This window comes from Montipora capricornis, chromosome 10 (genome assembly GCF_036669925.1).
Source record: "Montipora capricornis isolate CH-2021 chromosome 10, ASM3666992v2, whole genome shotgun sequence".
NCBI lineage: Eukaryota > Metazoa > Cnidaria > Anthozoa > Scleractinia > Acroporidae > Montipora > Montipora capricornis.
Genome location: NC_090892.1, coordinates 2,748,001 through 2,758,852, shown reverse-complemented (window position 1 = coordinate 2,758,852; position 10,852 = coordinate 2,748,001). Strand labels below are relative to the sequence as shown.

General features: G+C 37.4%; 1 protein-coding gene across 1 annotated transcript; it reads right to left on the bottom strand.

Moving 5' to 3' along the window:
• Positions 1-3,754: 3,754 nt before the first annotated feature.
• On the bottom strand, positions 3,755-6,753 carry LOC138021472 (fez family zinc finger protein erm-like). The gene is made up of 2 exons (XM_068868354.1): positions 6,284-6,753; positions 3,755-6,121 (listed from the first exon to the last, which is right to left on the bottom strand). Exons 1-2 carry the CDS (start codon positions 6,357-6,359, stop codon positions 5,226-5,228), a joined length of 972 nt encoding a protein of 323 aa, XP_068724455.1. The 5' UTR covers positions 6,360-6,753; the 3' UTR covers positions 3,755-5,225.
• Between the last annotated feature and the right edge of the window lie 4,099 nt (positions 6,754-10,852).

Here is a 10,852-nt window from a genome sequence, read left to right as displayed (position 1 = left end):
ACGCCGAGGAGATGCTTAGCGATAAGGAGATGTTTTGCTTGTTCTTCTATTGCGAAAAAGGAGAAGGCGAAGGGAAGGAGCAATTTAAGAAAAGCCAAAAGGGGTTTGGGTCAGGGAAATCTTTCGCTGGCGGAAAGAGCAAGGCGAGTTTCAAAACCTGGTGATCATGAGAGCGCAGGCTGGGCGATCGAAAGTTTTATTTCTGGTATGAAATAAAAATGACTTGCAATAACGTAAAACTTAACCTAGTTTAATTTAAAAATATTAACCAAGTAAACTTGTAAATTTAAAAAAGTGCTTCTCTATTTTCTTGTACTTGTGCTTGTCCTGGTTTACACAGGTGACTCAACGACACTTAAGCACAAGCGCAAAGCCCAAGGAAAACGAACAATTTCCTTTTCTTGTGCTTGCGTTTATGCTTGCGTCTGCCCCGGTTTACACGTTGGTTTTGTTGCGCTTATGCTTGCGCTTATGCCTATGCTTGCGTCCGTGACGTGTAAACCAGCCTTTTAAGTCACGGTCGATTTCACAAAACGTGTCAAAACAACCGTGGAACTTAACTAACGGCACCCCGAATGATCCCCCGAAAAGTTAGTTTGTAATTGCTTTTCCCCTCACATACAAATTTAGATATTACGAAAAACAGTTACAAACACATCTCAGTGGATTAAGCTAACACCCATAGACTACCAACAAGTTAGCAAAACTTTTACCTTCGCTGGAATAGATGTCCTACGTCACTTTTCTAACCTCTTGACAACCCAGAATCTCAAATCTCTGTAGCCATCTCATCTTCAATTTTAAATTTAGAAAATAACGCAAGAAACATGCAAGAAAAGACGTTTTATTGCTTGTTAAAAACGTGAACAGTTCTAAACGTCTAATGTAGATAGACGAAACAGCGAGTCTAGCTTTCCACGATCTTCCACAGTTTAAAAAATTAGAAGGATACGACTATAAGGCTAAATAGAACAATAGTAAAATATGTGTTTTGCCAAATGATTCTTCTGATTGTTCCGATTTTATAGATTCTTATTTTCCGAGTCTTCCGAATCTCTTATTGTTACGGTTATACGATTATTCCGATTACACCGGTTTTTATTGTACAATTCTTCCGATTGTAATACTTGGCTAGTTTCCTGTAAAAATGCTGCTTAATAGGTCTTGAGCAGGGACGGTACAACACGTTTACCTCCAAATTGGACCCTCAGCTGCACAACAGAATTTATATACTTTGTCCTTGAGTAGACTCTGAATCTTAAGCCGAGTGTGATCTGTACGTTGAGTCCTGACCATTTATCACTTTGGGTCAGCCTGACAGCTTTTCCTATTTGTATTTCACGAAGATGCAATAAAGTTTATCACGTATCAAAGAAGCGAACATGATGAACCAGAAGACTAAAAAACAGAGCTTTGTTACAGGTTTAGTTACTTCTAATAGAGAACGTGGCAGCAAGCTTCTGTTCTAGTCTTCTTTGTAACGAGCAATTTGTTCACACATTTATTACAAGAACAAAGACTCTGGGTACGGACGATCAGAACGCGTATCTTAATTCCGCAATTCGCGAAGAAATATGTATTATTTTCCCGATAAGAGAGCCCGCCTCGTTCGTTCGCTTCAGGCTCACTCACTGCAACAGCATTAATATCAGTATTTAGATCAATTTTGTCTTCTATCAAATCCATTTTTCGCCCATTGTGTAAAGACATAAATTCAATAAGACATGACGGTTTCCTGGTGAACCAACCTACAAGCGTTTGGTTTAATAAGTAGCACTACCTTAATTTTTTTTCTTTTTTTTTTCCCTTTGGTTAAAAATGTATAGGCTTTTCCTCTCTAAGGAATTTCCTTGTTTTTTTAATTTGTTCTTTCTCTGTTCTCTTTCCCTTCCAGAGGCACGCCGCGTTGAACACGCAGAGGAGCGATGTAATCTACAAATTGTAATATCGCGTTTGTAAACAGCATTATGAGTACTTCATGTTAATGTTGTACATTTGAATTTTAAACAAATTTTTAAAAAAATGCAGGACTCGGATAAACAAATATTTGAACATGAAAAGTCTTTCGTTTTTAAAAAATAGGAATCACGTAATAAATATGAAAAAACCCTATACTCCATAATATGGAAAAGGGTAGTTTCTGAAAACTAAGACACCTATGCAAAATGAAACAATGATTCCATGAGGCAAATCCAAACAACCCGAAAAAATAAAAAAAATAAAAAAAAGTAAATTAAAAAAAGGTATGGGTAAATATAGATGTGAGTTGAAATGTTGTGATGTAAGCATAATGTATTGCATTTTGTAAGTTGTAGCTTTTGTTGTAGTGGACGTGTAAGTTTAATAATAAAAATAAACTTTAAAATAATTGTCAAAAAAGCGTTTGGTTTCACATGTGCATTTCTGGACCTTTGTGCAGACGCAAGAGTCTTTACCACCAAGGAAACCTCAGGCGTAAATTAACATGATAATCATTAGTCAAGTAATATAAAAATTCGCAAGAATAATGACCGCGAGTTTTTGGTTTGTCACTAGGCATTATTTTTTTCCTGAAGCATTCTAAAGTAAGTTTTTGCATGCAAAATTTTTATCGGTGAATTCAGTTGAAAATTTATGGAACCACGAGATCACTATTGTTTAAAGATCGAATTTGCTAGCTCACGAGTCTTGTGCTGAACTCGTAACGGTTTGACAGTTATACGAAATGTAAACACTCTCTTTGATGTTGCAGTAATTTACGGCTATACTTCGCAGCGACGGAGGAGTCATAATCACCATGCAGGGGTCTGTTTTTGATTATTGACTTTTATTAAGACTGATGTAGAACAAGATCGTAAATATCAAAACTATTTTTACACTTTTGATATGATAATCATAATAAAGATTTCTTTCATTTAAAAAATCGTACTCTTGAACAATTATTTAAGTCTTACATAGCTAAGTTAGCCAAACTGAAGTTGCGCATTCATTAATGATTTGGAAAGTAACCATTTTAAATGACACATAAGTGAGAACTTTAGTTTCGTATATAAATAATTGGAGTGAAACTTAAATCGAACAAATGGCAGTCCGGATGTTGAGGGTCAACAGTAAACCATGCTTTTTTTTTTTTTTTTTTTTGCCAAAATCGGTTGGTAGTAGAACTGAAATAGTTGATTTTCTCACTCAAAGTCTCGGCCAAGTTCTATAAGCCAAGTTGTACATCATTTCGGCACTTAAGTTTCGAAAATACCCTTTTTCTTAAACATAACATAAACTTTTTCCTTCAGTTAGAGAGATTACTGCTATTAAGATCATTAAAATCAAGTGACTTCAAATTTTCAGTACCTGACGTGTTTCAACACACACTCCAAATAACTGCGCATGCACGGTTTAATGAGCATGGCTTTACGCATTAGATTTTGAATCGACAACCAGACTGTTTTGTGAATGATGATAGAAATTTTGAGGCAAGAGTCAACAGATTAAAGCATCGAGCAACACTTTCTTTTTCCTGTAACAATGAATTCCATTGTGCTCAGGATTGTTTTAAAATCGGATTTGATATATTGAAAAAGATAGCTCATTTATACATAAACCGCAGCTGCACGAAAAATGTTTGTTAATTCTAAAGCGCTTTTTATTTCAAAACTCGAGTAATAGTATTGTCGCTGCCAAATAAACGACTTAGTTTAATTTTCAGCAACAATTTCCAGAATCTTCTAGAATACCGTTCCTTGTCATCTTGCTTTGTTTCGGAGAGAGGAAAAATCAGCAAGCGGTGTGATTCACCTGTTTTCCGCAGTTCATCAATTACGAGATACCACGTTAATTAGAGTTGATGAGTTCGCCACTTAACGCCAATTCTAAGTTGTTTGAAACACTGTTTTTGTTGATAATTCAATCTTTTGTGATTGCCTTAACAATTCCGCAGAAACAACCTGCGTTGTTTTGAGTACATTCTGCATAAAAAACAACAACCGAATACACGAAGGCCAAAAGCCTGAAATCGACTTGAGGGGAAGTTCAACTTCAATGTGATGCCTCAGTTTTTTATATGTCACTTAATCGTGCTTACTGCTGACATAAGTTTTGAGTTATAGTGCAAAACTAGAGGTTCATATGCCACATTCAGACGCTTTTATATGAATAAGGTGAAAGGTAATGAATTATGACCCAGGAGTACGACAAACTCCTTTCGTCTAAACAGAGAAGGCCGATTATTTGCCCGCTTGAGAACTCAGAACGATGACCATACACAGTAGGATCCCTTAGCCATTTTATTCATCAAATGTTCAGCCTTTTTGAGCATATGATGTCGAATGGTTTAGTTTTGTTTTGGTGCAAATGTAGAACCGGTCAGCACTTTTACTGAAGCTCGCTCTTTCTCTGAAAGTGAAATTTCACCTCTCTTCTGTCACTAAATTTCTGAGTTCACGATTTTTTTATTGCAATGAAGTAAACTCCATAAAATGGCATTGCTTCCTTTGGGATTTTTAACGAGTTCATCACTCGAACGTTTATTTTTGCGGTATCCCGTTTATGGTAATAAGCTGGTTCGACACTTGTTAATAAGTTATAATTCGGCTTGCTATTTCAAGAGCGCATAATTCTTTGCTACAAATTTCACATGTCGTTTTATGATCTGCCCTTAAACTTAACAAAAAGCTTTAAGATAAAGCAAGTTAGGACTTGATTTTAAACAAATTTGTACTTAAACCAGAAAAGTATAAAATATTCGCGCATTCTTTCTGTTCATTTTGTTGACTAGCCACAGCCCTCACAAGCGGACGAGTACAATAAGTCTACAAATGTCTACTATAAGAAAGGCTTTCAGAAGCTTTCAAGTGCAGTTTTTATGTCAAACCTATCTACTATACTTGATCTCCTCTCGAGAAAAAAAATAATGAAACTCGCCAGGCAATCCTCACTGATGTAATGGTGTCCTGCGGGTTATTTCCAGTAATGTGGCATTTAGCTTTGTCCTTAACAAATGTACAAATATTCCTCTACTCCACTCTCTCAAGCGCAGTGTAATTTAAGAAAAGGTAACTTTGTTAACTGTGAGTGAGGGGTGTTTTACTTAATTTTTTAAATGTACGAGTATTACAGTCTCAAAATTCGTCTAAATTTCTGGCGACTTCAATTTAAATATTTCACACCAACCATCCATTTGCTTTACGTGTTAATGTCGATCGACTGTCACCTAATGCAAACCGCTTGAAATCTTTTTTCCTTTTTCTTCTTTAATTCTGCTTATTGCATTCCACGATATGGAGTTTGAGGTCGCATCGCCGAGTGAAGCAAGTCTTGCAGTATCTACAACGATATGGAGCATTGTCTGTATGAATGTGCATATGGAACTTTAGATTCGAAAGCTTATTGAACGCTTTCTCGCAAAGATTGCAGTGATACGGTTTCTCCCCTGTATGGATCAGAACATGATTGCGCAGATTGCCTTTTTGATGAAAACCTTTACCGCAGATATCACAAACGAACTCTTTCAACTCACTGTGTGTGCGTATGTGAGTCTTCAGGGTGGATGACCGATTGAAGGCCTTGTTGCATATGTGGCATTTGTGGGGCTTTTCGGAGGTGTGGATAATTTTATGTCGGCAGAGCGTGCTGGACAAGCGAAATCCCTTGCCACATATGGCGCAAACAAACGGCTTGGCGCCAGTATGTGATGGCATTTTCAGATGGATAGTCAGGGTGTACTTGGTCTTGAAGGTCTTTCCGCACTGATCACATTTGTAAGGAGGTTTGCTGATAATGTTACTCGAAGCAGACGTCGTTTTCTTGGAAGGTTCTCTTGACTTTTGGGATCTTTTGGAGTTTTTACCACCTCTTAGTTTGTCGCCTGCCTCCGCGCTGCTACAGGTGAATTCCTCAGCCATTGCTTGGGAAATAATCTCATGTCTATTTGCCGTCATCTCGCCTCGTTCGAGATTTTCATTCTTTAACATGTCGCCCTGCAACTGGTGTTTAAGGTTTGAATTGATGAATTTCATTTGATTACGTATCCCAGAGTCTCCAGAAACGTCCCTTGCTACTTCAAAGTTGCTTTGGTCCTGAAAGTTGTTTAATTTGAAGGATCCTGCCTGTGAGGGCAGTCGATTCCAATGGCCAAGCTGTGATACTCCTAAAATATGCACAACCACGAATCAGAAAACTTAGCTTGCTTGTTAGAGAGATGAAAATGGTTTGTTTTCTTTTCATAATTTGAGTAAACTTGGCTTTTGCCATGTAGAATTTAAAATAATCAATCTAAACTGGGGGATGATACCGAAAATATCTGGTTTACCTTCCATGGAACAATTTTCTTGTCTACTGTTCCATTCCTGTTTCGAACGGCGTCGAAGCAAAAACGACTTTGGCATCTTGTTCAGTCTTAAAAAGAAACGTCTACTGATCGAGGGTAAAGACACCGCCTAAGCTAAGAAGCTCTTTTCTTGGAAAATGAGCGTCAATTTCCTTGTAAGGGGAAATCTTTAAAATGAGCCATACGTGACATCCTCTGCAGTGTATAAATCCTGAATTTGTGGTAACCTGTCAATAATACAATCAGAGTCAATTTTGTATTGCCCAATCGGCGCGTGCCCTGAGCATGCTTTGGCGTATTGTCATTGTTTATTGCAGTCCTTATTGATTGGCTAACAACAGGCTGTTAAGTACAGTCAGAAGAGCGATTACTGAACTCGACCAAAAAAAAATTCCCCTTTAGCAAAACAAAGTGACCTTCAAGTCCATTGAAAGCATCTTTTTGGTAAATGTTAACTCGGCAGAGGATAGTTCAAATATTTAGCCAGTTTTAACTGATTCGAGGGTAATATTCATTATTGTTTATTTTCATTCTGCTTACCAGCAGCTTTCACCAGCTGCTATAAGTACCTGAGCGGGGCCTACTTTAGGAACATTATTGAAACTGTCTTTCATACCGGACAGGAAAACCTTAAAAATAAAATGTATGGAATCTTGGTTGTCTTTTTATTGAAACATTTTCCGGTTTTGATGAAACTTTCCATCTAGATGAAGGCTGTTTACGATACAAAATATCTCCAACGAAGAAAAAAAAATGATTGCAAGTTTCTTTTTCGTTTTAAATCTTTTCGATTTAACTTTAAGGTTAGCAGCTGCGATAAAAAATATTATTGCTACAGATCTCAGCTGGTAACCGCAATGTTTTGCTTTTCTAATGAACTCTGTTCACCCGCCTTTTTTTTATAAATGAGCATTTTATACCAGACTTGTCTTGCGAGCTATCAATTATTCAAAGCCACCATGCGTCGTTTTGAGAGGGGGAAACAATAATGAACAAAACTTGCAAACCATTTTGGTAAATTCGAAAATGGATTGGTTAACATGCCGCATGCAAATTTCATATGCGTCGCTCACACTGCATATCTATTGCTTCTTCCTAAAAAGATATGTATCTGCCAAAAGTATGTTTTTCATTTCTCGCCAAAAGGTCTGCGAAACATTTAATAGACGCTAAGTGAAGACATCATTATGCCACTCAGTTTACTCCCTGCAGAGCTCTTGATTACAAGAAGATTTTTTTGCCTCTTCCTCTCAATTTATTTTGGAAAAAAATTACTTAAGATAACAGTGTTTCAGTAATCAAACGTCTAACATATGCTCATTTTAATAGTTACGTGGACGCCCAAGAAACCCCAAGTTTCAATTTTACTAAACCAAGTGCAAATTGTAAAACATATGCAATCTTTGCATCAAATAAAAGCTGTGTTGTTCGGACTTTTTCTTGAAACAAATGCTTATAATTAAGAACAGCATTACTCTGGCAGCATACATCAGCAAAATGCATCCCTTTTTAACGTAATATTTAAACTATCCGAAGTTCCTACGATGAACAAATAATTGTTCAAATTATGTCAATTGCGAGTGTGTAATTGATTCCGTTGGCATCCCAGGAAATTTTCTTTTGGATAAAAGAGAGGCTGTTTTGCAGGTGTTTGTAATAAATGGCGATCTCATTTTTTGTAATTTTGGACCCCCTATTTGTTTTAGTAGTTTCTGTACTAAAAATCCACTCCCACCGCTGCGCAAATAAAAACTGACATTCACCAGCCTTAATGACACATCAGGAACCGAAATATGCCAGTGTGAAAATTCTTGAATTAATTTGAAAGCTGAGCTAAATCTAACAATTAATTTGACAATGGGTTGTAATCAGACGGCTTCTTATTTTTTTGCAGACGATTTCTTACGAACTATCGGAGATCAGTGACTTACGAATCTTCAGAATATACCGCATATCCGGAAGTAGTCGCAAAATACGTGTGATGTCGTTTACTTTTCTGGTGTAATCGTACATCTCGCCTCAACCTATGAGAAGTTTTATAAAGGGAAAGTACAAAAGTCGGACCGGATCAACTTGGATTGCTCACCTCCGAGGGAAGAGAGCTAAAAACGGTTTTGTGAATCAAAAATGTTCGACGTTTGCCCCGATTTCACCAAGGTTAGCTTAAAGATTGTGGCTACGCGGGGTGATTTCTCGAGGCCTTATCACTTTTTTACGTCGATCCGAGATGAGCAATCCGAGTTGATCCGGTTAGACTTTTGTTGTTCTTTAAAAGAAAAATATTAAACAATGGATCTAAGTTAAAGGCCAAAAGTAAGACTGAATACCAAACAAATTCTGAGCCAAGACAAGATATTTAAATTGAGAGTCCGAAATAGTACATTTTCATTTCAATAAAAAATATGACGCTACTTTAAGATGTTGAAAAAGTGCTTAAAAGGACATTTTGTTGATCAGATTTTTCTGTTCTATTGACAATTTTCTTAAAGGCTGCTTTATGCTGTTGTTCAGTCCAGTTCTTTCTTGTTGTGGGGTTCTTCTTTTTTCATTAACGGGCCGTTCTACCCCTATTCAAGATTCGTACTTTTTTGAAACGTACTTCTTCCCATCTCGCATCCCTTGGATGTTACTAGCCGGTTATTGATACCGTCTAGAACAACGAAAACCTGAAATCGACAAAATAATGACACATAATCCGTCTAGAGGAATTATGCGTCTCTCACGTTATCGGTCTAGTGTAAAGACGCGGGACGAACTTTATAAGACACATAATTCTTCTGGGACGTACTTGGGCAAACATTTTTATGCATCTCTTAACTTCCTCTAGTCTAAAGACGGACACAGGACGCATTATGCGTCTGGACGAAGTATCCACTTATAATTAAGTGCATCTTTGAATAAACACGAAACTGGATAGTTCGTCCAGACGCGTTATTTTGGGTCTTGTGTCCGTCTTTACACTAGATGAATTTAATACAAGCAGAAAAAATGTTTCCCCAAGTTCGTCCCAGACGAATTGTGTGTCTTATATAGTTCGTCCCGTCTTTACACTAGACGCATAATATAAGAGACGCATAATTGTCATAATTCGTCTTGACGGAATATGCGCCTCTAGTATAAAAACAGCAAATAACACTTTTTACAGGGAAGCGAAGCCTTAATGTTGATATTTTATCTCAGCTCACCTATATGCTAAATCCTTGCTTACGGTGGTTGCACCCGCGGTACAAGCGGCAGTCAAGACTTGACTGTCAACCGTAAGTGGTACGTTTTATGTGTGCCTAAATGAGGTAGTTTGTTTTGCTGCAAGAAATGCCACTCGAAACGAGCAGATCAAGGGTATTTTTTCTTACTTTTTCCCAAGGTGAACAAATATAAAGCCAATATTAAAATTTTTTTGATCTATTTTAATACTTAGTTAGAGATTTCTGGGTAAAGTTCGACGAAGAACGAGCTATTTTGTGTATAATTTCACAGCTAAAATCTTACCTGGTGAAAACAAGCCAGCGAGTTGCCGGACGCGGGTTACCCGGTTTTGGCGCCAAACTTAAAGTTTAAAACCCAAAAATGTTTCAAATTTTTAATTTGTTGCTACAGTATTTGTTGTAGTTTTTCGTTTTTAATATCCTTTGTGGGTTGCCGATGTGGGCCCCAGAGAGAAAAGCTCCCCGATTTAAATGGCTTTCGTGTGAACATTCATTTTCTTGTAGCGGTAATTTGTATAAACATAACCGAACTTTCACCAACCAAAACCGTCTCTAAACTGCAAGGAGGCCACCGATTTATTTTTGTTGCTAAGGAGAGAGGGAAAAATCTGAAGTTTTTCGTACAAATGTACTTTGGACTGGAGGAAAGTTTCAACAAACTCCTTCGAAGCCGAGTCCTGTTGGCGAAGTCTTCCAGCTTGAATAAAATCTTAAATCCGCTCTATTGACCTAATCCATATTATGGCAAATATTCACCGTAAGCTGTTGCAATATGATCTAAAATCCATGCCATGTATATAAATTAGTGAAAGAGAAGATCGATAGAACTGAACTTCGATATCGAAGATCAACTGCAATTTTTCAATATTTTGCATCTAACCAATCAGAGAGCACACTATTGCTGTGACGTCAGGACAGTAAAGTTTTTCCCGCCCGCTGAATGCTGATTGGTCAATTGAAATTTCAGAGGTCCCGGCCGTATGCAAGGATTAATAATAGATCGCGCTATACATTATGCACTGTTCTGACTGGAAGGATAACTATCTATAGCAAGGGCACGTTAAGCTCCAAGAGTGAATTAGATAAGAGTGTTGTTATGGCATGGGTGGGCTCCCCAGCACAGTCAAAAATGAGTCTATTTTTAAAATACCTGTTCCCGCGAAAGTCAGTTGTCATGTCCCTGAAAAAAAAAAAAACATGACAGAAGCAGTCACGCGTGACATGGCTTCTTCTGATTGGTTAAAATTAGCGGCCCTTTGTTTGTTTCGCGCGCAAAGTATATCTAAAAATAACTTTGTTCATTTGTGACTGTGCTGGGGCGAGACCGCAAAGTGATAGATCAACA